General features: G+C 37.9%; 1 protein-coding gene across 1 annotated transcript; it reads right to left on the minus strand.

The window, feature by feature from the left end:
• Positions 1-486: 486 nt before the first annotated feature.
• LOC121382286 lies at positions 487-15,444 on the minus strand. The gene is made up of 3 exons (XM_041511855.1): positions 15,264-15,444; positions 7,227-7,571; positions 487-4,130 (listed from the first exon to the last, which is right to left on the minus strand). The coding sequence occupies exons 1-3, from the start codon at positions 15,322-15,324 to the stop codon at positions 3,448-3,450; spliced, it is 1,089 nt and encodes a 362-aa protein (XP_041367789.1). The 5' UTR covers positions 15,325-15,444; the 3' UTR covers positions 487-3,447.
• Between the last annotated feature and the right edge of the window lie 4,045 nt (positions 15,445-19,489).

Genomic DNA, 19,489 nt, shown 5'->3' on the forward strand with positions numbered 1-19,489 from the left:
AAATAGTGAACTAGAAAAAAATGTGTTACAGTCAAATATGCCGTATTGTTTACTGGTGTCTGTACAATATGTATGTATAATTGAAAACTATTATTACATTCAGTGACATGAGTTGGTCTTTGATGGTTATTTCTAACACTGTCGATTGGCGGTTTCTTTACGATAAATGTAACGGTTTCTTTTCTATCTATTATTTTTCTCAAGATGAATTTGCGACATCTGGTACAAATATTAAGATGAAATCGCAATTATGGTAATTAAGTGGTTTTTTTGTTTCGTTGGGTTTCGTTTTGGGGTTTTTTTGGGGTTGGGGCTAATTAATTTTGTCATCAATTTCGATCGTTCTTTTTTCACTGAATGCCATGGCATCTAGGAGTAGTGAATCGTGTCTTTAAATCAGTATAACACGTGTGTTATTAGTGTGCGTTGTGTGTGTTAAAATGTTAAAAAGTAACAAATTACATATATACAATATGGACACAAATATCTGATTAAAATATTGTTTTATTTTGTAACAAATATTAAAAGTGACAGTGGTTTCTGAAATCTGAGACAACATAAATCCCGTTTTGATATCTAAATAAGAATAATAATAAATTTTTAACAGAATTACCTTAACAAAACGTTAAGATGAATGTGTGTTATTTTTAAATCGAAGTGAAAATGGCTAGTGATAGTGATGGTCACCTGGAACTTATTCCTTGCTAGTGATATGAGTGATCACGGATCGTATCAGGCATTCTGGCTATTGTTTAGGCTATACACTACCATTGTTTTCAACATTCATCATATAAACGTGAAAACTCCGTTAACATATCAGATAAATGTGAACACATTTTACTGTTTACATAATGCAAACATTATATGAAATATATTTTTGCAAATCACACTACATTGTGAAATGACGTGCAGAATATCAGCACAGGTTGAAACTGGATTTTGCTTTCATATCTGTCTCCATTTTGCGTGAGAGCGTGAACTTAATTATAGTTATGCATGTGTGTATAATTTGTCCACGTGTCGCAATAACCACATGTCATGGTTAGCTCGGGTCGATCTTGTGATTGTAACTGACACAGACCAGACAATGGCCGACTTCGGTGTCAGACTGGGATTGTGCCTGGTAGGAGAAATGTTACGTAAAAAACTCATTTCCATTCTATCCTCAACTCCTTAAAATATCTCAGAAATACTTAATTTTACCCACCAGTGATATTGATATTTTTTGCACAACTCTTCACACAATATTTTAAGTACACTTTTGAATTTTTATATTGATGTTGATTATCAACTGATTCACATAGTATTTACCTTTGTTTAATACATAAAAGCCGATGTAGCTGGGATGTCGTTAAGCATTCATTCATTCACTCATTCATTTATTCACTCATTCGACGTCCAATAGCCGATGATAAGATAAAAAAAATCAATGTGCTCTAGTGGCATCGTTAAATAAAACAAACTTTACTTTAACTTCATTCACTCATTCATTCATTCACTCATTCACTCATTTATTCACTCATTCATGCGACGATCGACTACTCCCTGACCGTCTTTACTGTTATTTTATTCAGGCTGAAGGAGTTTGCTCTGTATGACCCAAAGTCGACCTCGACTAGACTTTATACACAAACCACTCGGATCGGAAGTGTAAACTGTGCTAAGGTAGCGTTAAAGAAAAGTACCCTTCCTCTCGTTGTACGTCGCTGATCAATTCGACGCTTATCTTGTACAGCAGAGACAAAATTAATATTGAACGTTATTTACTACTACAGACTAACACACCAAGACAACCAACATCGTATCGTTGTTAATATGGTTGCTCAAGTTATATTAATGTGCGTTGTCATGGCAACAGAAGTTGTATCGATGTTTGTTATATAAATACATGTCATGTTTCCTAACCAAAACATTCGGAGGATATACTCTAGTTTAAATATTTCTGTCATTTTGTATCATAATATTAAGCAAGTTAAAAAAAATATCACAAATTAGTGAATGTCTTCTGTAGTTAATATCACATATCAGTGACTAGCATAGAGCATGTACCATGCTGCAACTTCATGTGTTTACTCAATTGCATCCATATCAGTGGCAGAGAAATTCTTACCGACGGACTATATTTCATGCCTCACCCTGTGGCGGAAGAATGACAGTGGTGTAATGGTTTAGAGGTTTGAAAAGAAGTAAATCCTATCTCCAGATTGACACATAAATAAGATCCACAATTAAAGGAAATATGCTGAGTTTTCAGCCTTAGTAAGACTTTCGTTTATTCACCTTAACAAACTAAACACACATCTTTTGCCCGTTGGAAGAAATAATTCGTATGTATGAAATTATTTTAGACAAAAATCGATATTGAGATGCTATAAAACATTACGATGTCCAGAAACGTATTTATATAATTGATTATAACGATATTACGATGTCCAGAAAAGTATTTACATAATTGGTTATAACGATTTTCGTATGCTAAGCAAGAAAATGTCAGTAAATTGTACTATTAATAATGTAAAACTATTTTATTTGCCGAAAATCTTTTATTCGGCTACAAAGTCAGGATGGCGCCTTTAGTATGCTTGTCCCACCTATGCTACAGTTATGTTTTATTTGTAACCTTCATCATTTAGTACAAGTGTTTGTATATGTACAAGATCCTATGATCATTTCCAATACAGATAATCTGATTGGGTTTTTTTTTCTTCCCAGCTGTTATATCTATGGGGATATAACTCCAGCTGATAAAAGTAAATAGTCTAGTAAATCTAAGCTAATAGAGTATATTTTTAACAAGATATTCTGATTCTTTCTATCACATTTCTATCTATTTATAATGCATTTATGTGGTCTAAAATAAACCTGTTCGGAGATCCAGACCCTCAAAGTTGGTGTTGGTGTAGGTTCAGCCATAGTTTTACTGCACTAAAAGGGGGAATACATATAGGTTACTGTATTAATATTGCTCACCCTCAAATAACTCTAGATAGTTGGTGATTGAATGTTGTTAAACTAACATTCCTTTCTATTTCTCGCTCCAGATCTGTGAGTTTTCCGGACGAATCAGTACTTCACATTATTGATATACTGTACTTATAAAGTATCATATACTATTCTTTTTGTTTTATCATTAAACACCTTTATCTCAAAATGCCATTGTCAGTTTAAACCAATACACTTGGTAATCTAGTGCGATAAATAATATAACATTCCTTTCCATTGCTAGATGCAAATGTGTCGTTTGTACGTTTTCCAAACGAATCACTACTTTACATTCTTGTCGCACTGTACGTCTTACTACATCATACACCGTTCCGTTTTAATCAGTGAAGTTATCTCTTAAAATGCCATTTCCATTGTCAATACCAATTTAAATAATACACCAGGTATTATTGTGCGGCTGATAAAACCAGTTTTGGAATACTCGAGGTAGAAAATCGCCTGTATTCATTTGATGTGTGCACTAGAGGAAGCTCCATTGTCTAAATCCTCATCTCTGGGGTCGAGTCTCAGACTCTCTACACTCCTGTAGCTAGGGGGACTGCTCACACTGAGTGGCGTGGACACACCACTGGAATAACTACTGTAGCTGTCATCTCCTATCGGAATGCTGAAGAGTCCAGGAATCAAAATGGGATTTCTCTCGCTGTTGGGTTTTACTAGCGTTTCCGACGATTCCTTCAGAGCAGATTCATACGACGGCAACGACAGGAGTGGAACAAACACATAGTTAGACCCATCAGGCATCCTCTGGAAGAGGACAGGATTAGCGGACATGGGCTGAAACCTGTTGTTTGTGCTCCTAGTGCCAGGATACACTTCTGGGCAGGGCGTTAGTTGAGGATCATCTGGAAGACGTATTCCTGGAGGTCGACTTGACGCAGCTATCTCTGTATCTCGCAGCGACTGTGTGATGTCTTGTAGAGCCAGCAGGCGTCGTCTGCGGAGATATCGTCTTCTGATGAACCACCTCAACACGGTCGTCAACAGGATGGCAACAACGACCACAGCGGCAACAGTCACGATGAGCATCAGTTTGTTGTCTCCAGTTGCTCCATATAAGCTGGAAGTGTCCGTTATGATCATGGTCGTCGCTGGAAAACTTCTCATTGAACACAAGAACGACGAATCTGCAAACAACGAGATTGTGTAAAACTCACATTCAATTTCTTGTGCTTGTTGTACTCTTAAATATTCAGGAATATCTCTTTTTACAGCATTATAAAGTAGTGTTGTGTTATATAGGGATCTCACCAATGTGTGGTTTTTCTTTTACACAGCCGAGCATACAAACATTACCCTAGTTATTAAACCGACAAACAAATGTTTACCTCTCTGCATTATAAAACAGGTAGTTACCCCTGCTAAACCTTCAACATTGTATAATCTAACAGTCAAGTCAGTTCTGATTCCAACACATTAAAGAAAAGAGGTACTATTTCTATGGAATTATATTGGCTGCAATAGTGGTGTGATGCGTGTATTATAGTGTAGTGTAGTGTCGTATAGTAAAAACAATATGTTACAATATGATATATAATATGGTACGGTAATTGCAATTTAGTATTCAAAATTACTGCTAAACTAAAAAAAAATGTACTGTACGTGGATTAGAATCAATTTTAAATACAAATAAACACTTTTATTATATAATATCTAGATCACATACTTTAAGAATTTGATAACTTTGCAAATTAATCGAGGTCACTGCACTATGTTTGACGTATGCATTCATCGTCATCGAATAAAAAACATTTCAATAGCAATTTTACACTGAAAGCTGACCAGCGTTCAGAATACTGAAAACGTTAAGCACTAGTTTATTTTGATGTAAGGACATCCAAAATGACGTCATTCGAGTTTGATGTCATTTCCATTAAACAAAAAGATACCGCGCCACATATTCTTACCTCATTTGAATATCTAGTAATGGCGGACTGGAATTAAAGGTGCGTATACAGTTTACAAAAACACGTTGTATTAAGCCTGAGATTATGTGATAAAGAGATTATTACCCTCGTGTGTTTCGGTATCGTCAATATCATATATTAGGAACAAAAATAATGTATTATGCTCACCAGAGGCTCGCATAATATAATTTTTATTCCTAATATTGACGATACCGAAAAACACTCTATAACTTACTCATGATATCCATGTCCATAAACCCATGTGATATTTAGTTTATTACATACCTAACAGTATTCAATCTTACTATAGTGATAAAGACATTTTTAAACCGTGTAATATATTTATCTTGTATCACACATATGTTCGATCTGGACAGGAACTTGTAAATGGAGAATTCCCTTTTTATTTTACTGGAGTTAGTGCCTTTTGTTTACTGACGTCATATATGATTTACAAATGACGTCACATCGTATAATGAAGCAATACACAAGATTGCCGCAGAGTACGATTCTTAACGTTAAGTAAATCTATGAAAGAAGGATTGATCATAGATTTAAGAATTTGTATTTATTAAATTAAAGGGACATTCCCGAGTTTGCTGCAATTTTAAAGATGTTATCGACTAACAGAGACTTTTTAACAATTGTAATTACATATCAAAAATATTTTATCCATACATTATTAATGGCTGTATATTAAACGTGTTTCTGATCGTTCTAATATTTGTACTAGGTTAAATTTTACTTTATTTCCTAAAATATTGTTTTTCGTACGTACGAAATTATTTGAAGACAAATTCCAGTTTGGGCTTCTTACAAATATTAAGACGACCAGAAACACATTGAATATACAGACACTGATATTCTAAACAAGAAAATATATTTAATATGTAAGTATAATCGTAGACATATTGTATTAGTCGGAAACATCTTACAATACAGCAAACTCAGGAATGTCCCTTTAAATTAAAAACCGATTTGTAAAAAGTAAAAGAAGTTATGTAATAAATACAGAACCTCACATGTACGTTGTTTTCGCTTCCTATTTATTGCACTCGTTTATTTTGCGCAAGAACATACCACGTGTGTGTGTGTGTGTGTGTGTGTGTATATATATATATGTGTGTGTGTGTGTGTGTGTGTGTGTGTGTGTGTGTGTGTGTGTATTCTTTAACTGAGATAATTCTGGCCACAGACCACAATTAATTTCTATATAGCCTTAGTGGCTATAACATTTTTTATTAATATCAGCAGGCCCGTGGATTTTTGTATGTACCTTTGCCTGTCTGGGGGACACATACCCTGTTGTCCAGCTCTTTGTCCCAGCATATTGGTTTAAACAAACACACCCTCTTAACCTGGCCGGAGTACACTCATTTTACACAAAAAGCACTAATTTTGCATGGATCGGAATTACCACAAACAAGTCTTCAATGTCAACAAGTTACACATGTTTACAAACTACATGCTCTCCCCTGTCACATCAGTCAAATAGTTGCCACTTCATAGCTGTCTGCCATGAAATAATCACAGTCAAACAGCAGACTACTTGCGCGGACAAATTTCCGGATAACTGTAATCTGAGGCCTATCAGTCCATTTTCCCTCTAAAAACTGGCCCACACTAATGCAACCAAATGGGAAATTAACTGAAATCTGAGGCCACTCTGGTTGTTTTCTTGTTGTGAAATTAATCAAATAGAGTTATCTCGTATCAAGACTACACCACGGCCATAACGTCGTAAGCATCGTTTTCTTACTATGGTATGTATTACAGTTTCATTTATTTCTTAACCGAATATTGTTTTATTTGCACACACAAATTATCTGGGGGGTTTTCGTGTTTGTTTGTTTGTTGTTGTTTTTTGTTGTTTTTTGTTGTTGTTTCTTGGGGGGGGGAGTTTCGGGGGGGGGGTTGTTGTTGTTGTTTTGTTTGTTTTCTTGTTGGGTTTTTTGTTTGTTTTTTTGTGTGGGTTTTTTTTTTGGGGAGGGGGGGGGGGGGTTCGTTAATGCCATAACACTTTTACTTTTCGTCTTGCATCAAACCAAACCGAAATTATTTACAAAAACAACAACAGTTTTATAGGAGGATGGGACGGACTGTAAATATCGAATGAAAGTGTTATTTTTGAAGTGTTATAGCCTATAAGATAAATAGAATTCGCTACTCGTGGTTAATAGGTATTTATCAAGGCAGAGACTCAGTTGATATTTTACATATTAAAAGACACTCGTGCCGAATCCTCTATTTATGAAACTGCTACGACGAAATAACAGAAATATAAGAGTTTAATTAAAGATAATGTATCCAATTTACTTATGTCTAGTGGATGCCCCACTTTGCAGCCAACCGTGTAGAAATGTCCTCCGCACTCCGCCTTGCACCTGTACCACCCTTTAACCCTGCCACTCAAAGATAGGATTTCTAGGTGTGACGTGTGCTGCACCAGCTGGGTGTTCACCCGGTAGAGGTCGCACGACCGCACCGCCTCCTCCTCGTGCGTCGTCCTGTTGATCTCGTGCGTCCACGTGATCTGCTGACACTCCTCCTGAGTGGCCTCCGGGTACTTGAGGGTACAGTGCAGGACAACCTCCGTGTGGTCGCTCGTCTCGATCTCGTCCTCGTACACAGTCATTAGCACCGCCGCCTCCATCACAGCCTCTGTATAAGAAACAAGGCACATTTAATATTATACACGGCGCAGATCCAGCACTTTTAGTGGGTGGGGATGCCATTGAATTTAAAGAAGAGGTTGTTAATTTTCCGTAAGGTAGTCGTAAATTTATTATACCCTAGAATAGCCAAGGACATTGTAGCGGTGTGTTATGTGGGCGCGCGTTTGTGTGTGTTTGCTTGTGTGTGCGTGTTTGTGTGTGCGTGTTTGTGTGTGCGTGTTTGTGTGTGTGTTTCTCTGTGTGTGTTTCTGTGTACGTGTTTGTGTGTTTGTTTGTGTGTGTGTGTGTTGTGTGTATGTTGTGTGTGTGTTTGTGTGTGCGTGTTTGTGTGTGTGTGTTTGCGTGTGTGTTTGTGTGTGTGTATTTTTGTGTGCGTGTTTGCGTGTGTGTTTGTGTCTGTGCGTGTGTGTGTGTGTGTGTTGTGTGTGTGTTTGTGTGTGCGTGTTTGTGTGTGTGTTTGCGTGTGCGTGTGTGTTTGTGTGTGTGTATTTCTGTGTGCGTGTTTGCGTGTGTGTTTGTGTCTGTGCGTGTGTGTGTGTGTGTGTTGTGTGTATGTTGTGTGTGTGTTTGTGTGTGCGTGTTTGTGTGTGTGTGTTTGCGTGTGTGCGTGTGTGTGTGTATTTCTGTGTGCGTGTTTGCGTGTGTTTGTGTGTCTGTGCGTGTGTGTGTTTGTGTGTGTGTGTGTGTTGTGTGCGTGTGTTTGTTGTGTGTGTATGTGTTTGTGTGTTGTGTGTGTATTGTGTGTTGTGTGTGTGTGTTTGTGTGTATGTGTTGTGTGTGTGTTGTATGTGTGTGTGTATGTGTGTGTGTTATGTGTGTGTGTGTGTGTATGTGTTATGTGCAGCTGCTTCTGTGAGTGTGCCTCTCTCTCTCTCTCTCTCTCTCTCTCTCTCTCTCTCTCTCTCTCTCTCTCTCTCTCTCTCTCTCTCTCTCTCTCTCTCTCATATTAAACGAGTTCCCGTGTGAGACCGTTTATATTAGTGTGTTTTCAATCGTACATCATGAGCGAAAGTTGTAATATAAACGGAATCACACAGGAATTAGTATAGTATTTTATTTATTGTACCGTACACCAATGAAAAAAACAGAGAACATAATGACTTCCAAAATAACTAAACATGTGAAGACATGAAAATGCACACATTAAAGACCGGGGGTGGGGGATTGACGTCATATTGTGACCACTTTCATTTAGCTATTTATCAACGAAACTTTGCATTCGTACGCAACACATCTATCAATGAAGTTTACAAAAACAATGTTATAAACATATTCAAAGCTTAAAAAAATATTAAAGGGACATTCCTGAGTTTGTTGCATTGTAAGAAGTTTTCGACTTCTAAAATATTTCTACGATTAAACATGCATATTAAATATATTTTCTTGTTTACAATATCAGTGTTACGCTGACCAAAAAAAAATTGCAACTGCAGAAATAAAGAAAACTGCCCACTCAACGGACAATGCCAAGCAAGTTCGATAGTATACAAAGCAAGCGTAACAACTGGCGCAACGTCAAAAACATACATCGGTCTATCTGGCGGTAATTTCAAACAACGATACAACAATCACACGAAATCGTTCAAACACGAAAAATACTCGAAAGAAACCGAGCTATCTAAACATGTCTGGGAACTACAAAAACAGCGAACAAATTATGAAATAAGCTGGCAAATTATCAAACAGTCGAACACGCACAAACGAAACTCCGGCCAATGTAACCTGTGCATTGAGGAAAAGCTCGCCATCCTACAAACAAAAGACAAAAACACAATCTCAACAAAAGGACTGAGCTCATCTCAAAATGCCGTCACACCAGTAAGCTCAAACCACGCAACCGCACTACATAAAAATAAAAACCCTGCAATCTTTTCACCAGTGTCAGCTATCTGAAGATCGTCGAAGGGCGTGAAACTCGGAGTAATAGCGTAGGACAAAAGTGCAATATATATATATATTATATATATATATATATATATATATATATATATATATATATATATATATATATATATATATATATATTGTATGTATGTCGAGGTTGACTATTACATACATAGATATTACGTAGATAATTAAATTCTTTCTGGCCTCACAAATGATCCCATGCCGTTGCTGGGACTCGAACCTATGACATCGAATCGCCCGCAACTTGCAGACTTGCCACGATACGTGTGTGTGTATGTATGTATGTATGTATGTATGTAGTAAGTATTATATCCAATGTAATAAAAGTATGTGATATTTAATATTTATTACACCGCGGTGGAAGAGATACCCATGTGATATTTATCGGCTCTTCACATTGTGGAATACGTCTTTTGAGACGTCATGACCTCTGATCATGCGATCGACTGTATCACGCAAAACGTGAGCCCATCGTTCTGTCGATTCGTATTTTTATATTGGAAAAATACTTGCTGTCAATTTTTATAATTAATGTTAGCAACATTATTTAACATAAAGTATATTTTAAAGGGACATTCCTAAGTTTGCTGCAATTTTTAAGATGTTATTGATTAACAGAGACTTTTTAACGATTGTAATTACATATCAAATATCTTTTTCTGCATAAAATATTAGTGGCTGTATATTAAACGTGTTTCTGATCGTTTTAATATTTGTACGAGGTTAAATTTCATTTTATTTCCTAAAATATTGCATATTCGTACGTACGAAATTATTTGAAGACAAAATTCAGTTTGGGCTTCGTACAAATATTAAGACGACCAGAAACACATTGAATATACAGACACTGATATTGTAAACAAGAAAATATATTTAATATGCATGTTTAATCGTAGAAATATTTTAGAAGTCGAAAACTTCTTACAATGCAACAAACTCAGGAATGTCCCTTTAATATTTTTTTAAGCTTTGAATATGTTTATAACATTGTTTTTGTAAACTTCATTGATAGATGTGTTGCGTACGAATGCAAAGTTTCGTTGATAAATAGCTAAATGAAAGTGGTCACAATATGACGTCAATCCCCCACCCTCGGTCTTTAATGTGTGCATTTTCATGTCTTCACATGTTTAGTTATTTTGGAAGTCATTATGTTCTCTGTTTTTTTCATTGGTGTACGGTACAATAAATAAAATACTATACTAATTCCTGTGTGATTCCGTTTATATTACAACTTTCGCTCATGATGTACGATTGAAAACACACTAATATAAACGGTCTCACACGGGAACTCGTTTAATATGAGAGAGAGAGAGAGGCACACTCACAGAAGCAGCTGCACATAACACACACACACACACAACACACACACACACACACACACACACACACACATAACACACACACATACACACATACAACACACACACACAACACATACACACAAACACACACACACAACACACAATACACACATAGCGTAGGACAAAAGTGCAATATATATATTTATTGCATGCTCTACTCTCTCTTAAAGTATTGAGCACCTTTCAAGCCTTTAATGATAACCACCAGTATTCTATATATATATATATATATATATATATATATATATATATATATATATATATATATGAATTGTTGAACCTAGTATAACGGTCACAAGATACACTGACCATAGATTTTAAAAAAGAATAATTTGATAATAAATTCTCCCCATTTATTCGATATTTTTTGCATCTCAGTTCTATGTGAGTGGCAGGACATAGCCCAGTGGTAAAGAGTTCGCTTGATGCGCGGCTGGTTTGGGATCGATACCCGTCGGTGGGCTCATTGGGCTATTTCTCATTCCAGTCAGTGCACCACAACTGGTATATCAAAGGCCGTGGTATGCGTTATCCTGTTTGTGGGATGGTGCATATAAAAGATCCCTTGCTACTAATTGAAAAATATAGCGGGTTTCCTCTCTAAGTAAGACTATACGTCGCAATTACCGAATGTTTGACATCCAATAGCCGATGATTAATAAATCAATGTGCTCTAGTGGTGTCGTTAAAGAAAAGTTCTCAGTTCTATGGGATGTTGTCGGTGATTTACAAAACGGCAGTATTATTCTAGGTGTCCGATCACCGCCAGATAGACATGACAGGTATACAAGCACAGTTCACAGGTGGTAACGATCATCAGTGACGTTTATTCAACCATGGCCGTCGGTAAACGCTTATGGCAGTACCGCGCCGTTGAATTACAGATTAAAATAACAACAACAATTAGTTTAAAGGGACTAGCGCCATTGTAAGATGTTTGCGGCTAATAAAGTCTGTTTGGTGACTAAATTGCATACTAAATACATTTTCTTGTTCAGTATATCAACGTCTGTTTAAACAAAGTGTTTGTTGTCCTAATCTTTGTAGGGGTCAAACCGGATTTTACCTCCTAATAATTTCGTACGTATGAAAAACATATACTCTGTCAAAAAAGTAACGCATAGGTGATAGGAAAAGAAGAAAAGTGTTTGATTTTACAAAATATCGGGGGGGGGGGGGGGGGGTTTGTACAATGTTGCAGAATGACCATGTTTGTTAATGTTCCTGAAATGGGACAGCATGCCCAAATGCATCCTAAAACAAATTTAACGCACGTTGTGGCACGTTGTGCGACAGTTGTAGAAAATCGGCATGAAATGGTCAGATTCTGGCGAATGCACGTGAAAGTCGGGGAAAAGATTGCGGTAGTGATGAGTATTTAAAGCTGCAATGCTCGCAATTATGCCTCATTTCCATTTCGACGTAGACGAGTTACAAGATGCCAAGACTAAACCTGCCGAATCGAAACATTGCAATAGGCCGCCTCCAGTTAGGTGAATCGCAGTCAGCAGTCGCACGCCACATGAACGTCCATCAGAGCACCATTTCACGTCTCTGGGACAGGTACCAGCAGTTTCAATCAGCTGAAGATCGGCCCAGAAGTGGAAGACCTCGCATAACAACTGCAGCACAAGATCACTACATCCGGGTTCTGCACTTGCGTCACCGAACTGCCACAGCAACGAACACTGCTGGAGGCATACCTGGTTTGAGAAGGGTATCTGCATAAACCATTCGGAACAGACTTCGAGAAGCTGGTTTATGGGCTAGGAGACCATATCTTGGCCTCGTCCTGCGACGTCAGCATTGACATTTACGTGTTCGCTGGTGCACGAATGTACAGGGGTGGAACTAGGGAAACTGGCGGCGAGTATGGTTCAGCGACGAGTCACGTTTAATTCTACAGCGACGTGATGGACGACAACGTGTTTACAGACGCCGCATTGAACGTTTTGCCAACAACTGCGTCGCCCAAGTTGACATATTCGGTGTAGGGAGTGTCACGATGTGGGGAGCCATCTCATACACCGGCAGAAGTGAACTCGTGTTCGTACAAGGCAACCTGACAGCTGTACGCTACCGGGATGAAATTCTTCGCCGTCACATGCTTCCCATTTTGGATCGACAGAGAGAACTCTTTCAGCAAGACAATGCCAGGCCGCATACGGCACGTGTAACAATGGATTTCCTACAGAATGAGAACATCAATGTGCTGCAATGGCCATCAAGATCGCCAGATCTCAACCCCATTGAACATCTATGGGACGAACTGGACAGACGTGTATGTCAGCGTGACCCGCAGCCTCAGACACTTCCGCAACTGTCACATGCACTGCAGGACGAATGGGCTAGGATTCCACGTGCCCGGATTCAGAGACTCATTCAGTCTATGCCAAGGAGATGTCGCGCAGTGATTGCTGCTGCTGCTGGCCACATAAGGTACTGATTTCAGCGTCCTCGTGCGACGCAGTTTGGAGACGAAAACGCCCCCACTGCCGTCAGTCCATAGCAAGAACATTGTCACATACTCATGTCAGATTTGACTGTAATACGATCATAAATAACGAAATTATGCCACTTTGTATTAAAGAGATAATTCCATGAATATTTCGCCTATGCGTTTCTTTTTTGACGGAGTATATATAAAACAAGTCGAAAAACCACTGTTACAAACATTAGTACACGACCACAAATGCATTGGATATACAGACACTGGTATTCTAAATTACAAAATGTATTTAATATGTAATTGCAGTTGCCAAAAGGACGTTATTAGTCGAACACATCTGGCTATGGGTACAAACGCAGGACAGTCCCTTTAAAATTCCCTTTAAGTAATACCATTGATTACTTATACTAATTTGTTTTACCTGTATGTAACAATCAATCTACTTTAGTCAGGTTCTTGTGTGGCTGTTATAATATACATGTTCGACAAAAGACACAAACAAATCCATGTACTCTATGCATAATACCCATTGTGTCATATATATACATAATATTAATAAAACAGAATTGCTCTTTTAAATGGCTGTGTGCTTGAAATAACAACATCAAAATTGTCAGTCCTATTTCACATCAACAAAAAATGATACATTTTATTTAAAATATATATATCTTGCGTTTCTTTTGTTGATTAGTATGGATCATAACATACACTGCACTATATAGAAACATTGTTTACCTATACGTGGTTTATTTGTTTAAGCTAGACAGACAAATATTTAAAATAAAGAATATATGTAAAGATGTGATGATTTGGTGTTTATTATTAGAAAGTAAATAACAACAACAAATAAACAAACAAACAAATAACAAACATACAAATAACAAGACGCAAACGAATACCATTTTCATGATTATGATGTTAAACGTTCAGAAACATTACCGAATAGTGTGTAGCTGTAGAAAACAGGTTCTTTCCCGTATTAAAGAACATTACAAATCCTGACTCTTTAACGATTACCGGCCTCGGTGGCGTCTTGGCAGGCCATCGGTCTACAGGCTGGTAGGTACTGGGTTCGGATCCCAGTCGAGGCATGGGATTTTTAATCCAGACACCGACTCCAAAGCAAGGCTCAATGGGTAGGTGTAAACCACTTGCACCGACCAGTGATCCATAACTGGTTCAACAAAGACCATGGTTTGTGCTATCCTGCCTGTGGGAAGCGCAAATAAAAGATCCCTTGCTGCTAATCGGAAGAGTAGCCCATGTAGTGGCGACAGCGGGTTTCCTCTCAAAATCTGTGTGGTCCTTAACCATATGTCTGACGCCATATAACCGTAAATAAAATGTGTTGAGTGCGTCGTTAAATAAAACACTTCTTTCTTTTTTTAACGATTATTATGTCAACTGTTTCTATTATTAGCTCTCGGCTATTCCAGTAATGATCACATCGGACAGTAAAACAAACTCTCTCTCTCTCTCTCTCTCTCTCTCTCTCTCTCTCTCTCTCTCTCTCCATCTCTCTCCATCTCTCTCTCGCTCTCTCTCTCTCTCTCTCTCTCTCTCTCTCTCTCTCTCTCTCTCTCTCTCTCTCTCTCGCTCGCTCGCTCGCTCTCTTTCTCTCTCTCTCTCTCTCTCTCTCTCTCACTCTGTCTCTCTGACACACACACACGTGTATATATATATATATATATATATATATAGAGAGAGAGAGAGAGAGAGAGAGAGAGAGAGAGAGAGAGAGAGAGAGAGAGAGAGGAGAGAGAGAGAGAGAGAGAGAGAGAGAGAGAGAGAGAGAGAGAGAGAGAGAGAGAATTAAGGGTATGAAGTAAATGATAAATGGTAGTCGACACGAGCTCGTTGTGCTCGTTGAAGTTCTAAATGATATTACGTCTAGTTGTATTCACTACAGATGTAGTATTTTAAATTAAATTATATATACTCTGTTATCGTTACTCACGTGCAGTGACCAGACCAGCTAGCATGCTAGTTAAAATGATCCCCGATGCAGAGAGAGCCATGGCTACCACCGAGTGTCCGTGTTTACCGTCCGGTAAAAGTAACGTTTGTAGGGTCACTGGCTGTGAAACTCGTGCGATATGAACGCCTGCAGCCCTTGTCACCTGCAATGCTCGAGTGAGTTTGCGGATCGTTGTGCCCATCTTTATTACTAACCCCATTTTATAGATGCGAACAATCGTCGCTCGCACTTTGACAAGTTGGTTAACATTAACTATCGTAAACAAAACGGAAACCCGGTTAACACTTCAACTGTAACGTCGTTCTGTTAACTCATTTAAACTGAACGTATATGTTAAGTGTATGGAATCAGCAGATTATATGTTATTGTTAAGTGTATGAAATCGTCAGATTTATGGTCAAGTCATTAGCAACTCATTACAGGATTTTGATCATTCTAATACAACAGGCTATATCTATTTACAGGATTTTGATCATTCCAGTACTACAGGCTGCATGCATTTACAGGATTTTGATCATTCTAATACTAGAGGCTATATACATTTACAGGATTTTGATTATTCTAATACTAAAGGCTATATACATTTACAGGATTTTGATCATTCTACTACTACAGGCTATATATATATATATATACAGGATCTTGGGCCTTCTCTAAGAATCTGTTCTCCGAGATGTATATATTTATTTTAAATGCATAGAATTGATGTGATAGACCCTAGTGTTGTAACACTGCAGCGTATTTTTAATAGTAGAGATTTTGTATTATTTAAACCAAATATTAGTTCAATATTTTATTGTGTAACAGGGGCATTTTAATCTGTACATAATGTTTTATTTTGTTTATTTCAGTTTACAATTAGTTTGTTCTTTCTTTCAGACTGACATGCAAACTGAAATAATTATAGTTCACCTGACTCTTGCACACACTTCACTATCGTTCGCGTCACGGCAATCGGCACCTACGTTTTCAGCAATAACTTTACTTCTAAAAAGAAAAAATTCGCTCCAATTTTTGAAATAATTTAATTTAAATTAAAAGACTAAATGTCAATTTAGGAGGGTTGAGTTTCATGAATTTCACACAAAATTTGAGATATCGCGTTTTCGTCAAAATCTTCAAAACACAACCTCCTTAAATTGTAAGATATGTCTACAACATAGTAATTTTAATTGAAGTTTGTGGTTGTTATGGTTATGAAAATGACCGTGGAAAATTGCTCAAAAATCGAAATTTGTCTAAAAAGAAAAAAATTATTTCGCTATTTTTTTAATTTTTGAAATAATTTTATTTAAATTCACAGAAAAAAGTATTGTTTTTGTTATTTCCAAAACGTCGATCCAAACTAAAATAATAAAGGAAAAAAACCCTACTCAGACTGCTAGCTGTTTGTGGTATAGGCCCACGAAATGCACAGAACACACAACTCATCCACACCTTGCATCAGCAGCAATGGTACAGCCCACGCATGTCAGATGTTTACCGGACAAAAGACACACAAAAAACACCTTCGTGTCGTTTATAAGACAAAAATCACAAATATTACACATTTAGCATAATCTACAATCAATCCCAAAGTCATAAGAGCCCATAAAATCGAGAAATTGATACATTTATTTACAAACTTCGTCCACGCACATAAGCCGCAGACATAGTCGTACGGACTCTCAATTTTGTAGGGGCTCAGGCCGAATTTTGCCCGAATTCAACGAAAATGCCCGAATCTGGATAGCAACATTTATTCGTATTAAGACCCGGTCACGCTGTCAAGGTTCAGGACGCCTGGTTAGCCACGGATACGATCCGGCATCATTCGTGACAATCCCATGTGGTCCGTAGAGGTCCGTAGCTGTCCGTATTAAATCCCAGATCAATCGTAGTAGTACTCGTATGTCCAAATGAACATGTCCAAAAATTCATCACGGATCGAACAACCGTAGTACATCCTTAATGATCCGTAGAAGAACGTAATAATCCGTTCTAATCCGTAATAATCCGTACTTAATCGTAGTAATCCTCGGCCTTAAGCCCCGGTCACACTGTCAAGGATCAGGACGCCAGGTTAGCCACGGATACGATCCGGCATCATTCGTGACAATCCGTTGTGGTCCGTACTAAACTGTACCAATCCTTAGCGATCCGTAGCGACCCGTAGCGCTCCCCGTTGTCAACTAACACCTATCTTTAATAATCCTTGGTTTATCCGTCGGAAACCGTAGTTAAATCGTGGTGCATCCGTAGGGGACCGCGGATAGACCACCATCCGGGGTCATCCGTGAGGTTTTCATCCGTCGTGGATCCGGCCAGACGATCCTTGACAGTGTGACCGGGGCTTTAGCAATACAATATTAATACTGCCAAAACAGCTGAATAGGGTTGCAAACGAATCACTATGCACTTGTACATGGATTGCAAATAATATTGTAGGTTGAACGATGGAACTATATGGTAAAAAGGTTTCAGGCCAGCTCATTTTGCCCGAATGTGTCTATCATTTCTGTAAGAAATGCGTATCTTCAATTTGAAAGTCATTTGAACTTTGACCCGCCTCTACTACTACATACAAAGAGAGAATCTCTATGAAGTTGAACGGTTTTGTCCACTGTGATTATTAATGCGTTGTTGATTCATGTTTTTGTTAAGCTGCAGTCCCTGGAATATTTTTATTATTTAAGTATTTAGAATAGTTGATCCAGTTCTGTTTGGTACATAAAAGGTCCACCATATCGCTATAGTTTCGCAATGCTCGCTTATCTACATTATCTAGGTCAACTAAAACGCAATGGCCAGCTTTGTTTTTCTTCATTTAGCGGGACGCCAGTAGAACTAGGACGTTACGTGATTTGCGCAGGCGTGATTTTGAACAAATTTAACTGTCTTGATTAAGGGGTCGTCTCATATCTCCAAAACATATTTATATCCATAGAGGTATGGTACAACATCTTTCCAGGGGTCGGTGGGGGATTTGCCGTGACATTTTGACAGTGGCCAGCGGTTGGCATACGCGTTACATGTAAGGGGGTGTTATTAATTACGTAACGCTCTAGGGGTAGAGGACGAGGGTGTTGTGTTCCATTTACGTAACAGTTATCAAGACTATATGTTATTTCTATTCATTACTTAGACCTAAAAAGGTGGGGGGTTTTAATGTGCAGTCGGTCTAGGATCGATCTCCATCGGCGGGCTCGTTCCAGCCAGTGTGCCATGACTAGTATATAAAAGGCCATGGTATGTGATATCCTGTCTGTGGGATGGTACATATAAACGATCCCTTGCTAAAAAAAAAATGTAGCGGGTTTCCAAGGCGCGTGTACAAGGATTTCAGCGGGGTTGGGGGTTATAGACTGTGTTGAGCGAAGTTTACATGGGGCCATGCTCCCCCAGAAAATATATTTCAGTTTGTTTTAGCTTGGGCAGGTACGGGTTTTGACCCCAGATACCCTCCCCCTGCACATACACCCGTTTACTCTTAAATCAATATGCTCTAACAATGATGTCGTTAAACAAAATAAACTAACTTTGCCCTTTCCAAACGAAAGAATATTTATTTGAATTTGTCGATTTTAACACACGTAAAATTAAGAAGTGAAAACGTTCATTGTCTACTTTAGTATATTTTATTTTAAAATATTATACAATGTGTTACTAGTATACAAACCAAACTTTGAAAGTTCTACTAACACTTTATAAAATATTAATTCTGAAATAGGAAGGTACGATTGTCGATAATACGTTGTCAAGATCAAACAGGTTTTAACGAAAGACTCTAGTACCGTATCCTCAACCGAACGTTCTTCGTACAGCGCAAGATTTTTCATTTAATTTTTTGAGACGAAACCTACAATTTCAAATCCGCAAACAAACGTGTCCTGAAACTGACAACAGGCTGTCGTTTGTGCTTTGCCGATCAATGGCGGCACATGCGACGAATCGAGCGTATGCTTTTGACGATCTCTGTTCATAGCGAACACACACGAGTTTTTTAAAAGTGCATTTGAGCTTGTATTTAATATTTGTACATGCTGTTATAATATGGTAACCAGAGACAGTAACTGTAACTGTTGTTTATGCAGAGATCAGATCTTCGTCTGAAACTGTACAACTCTAAAAATATATCACGAAAACAACGGTAAAAGTTGTGAAATAAAGCCATTCATTTCATTTTGTTTCGTATTACCTAGGAGTGCAGGGTAAATAAAATAACT

This window comes from Gigantopelta aegis, chromosome 9 (assembly GCF_016097555.1).
Source record: "Gigantopelta aegis isolate Gae_Host chromosome 9, Gae_host_genome, whole genome shotgun sequence".
Classification (NCBI taxonomy): Eukaryota; Metazoa; Mollusca; class Gastropoda; order Neomphalida; family Peltospiridae; genus Gigantopelta; species Gigantopelta aegis.

Coding starts and splice junctions, on each gene's coding strand:
- LOC121382286 (XM_041511855.1), bottom strand. CDS start 15,324: ATGGCTCTCTCTGCATCGGGGATCATTTTAACTAGCATGCTAGCTGGT. Junction 7,572..15,263: donor AGCTGGTCTGGTCACTGCAC/GTGAGTAACGAT, acceptor TTTCTTATACAG/AGGCTGTGATGGAGGCGGCG. Junction 4,131..7,226: donor GGGGCATCCACTAGACATAA/GTAAATTGGATA, acceptor CGTTGTTTGCAG/ATTCGTCGTTCTTGTGTTCA.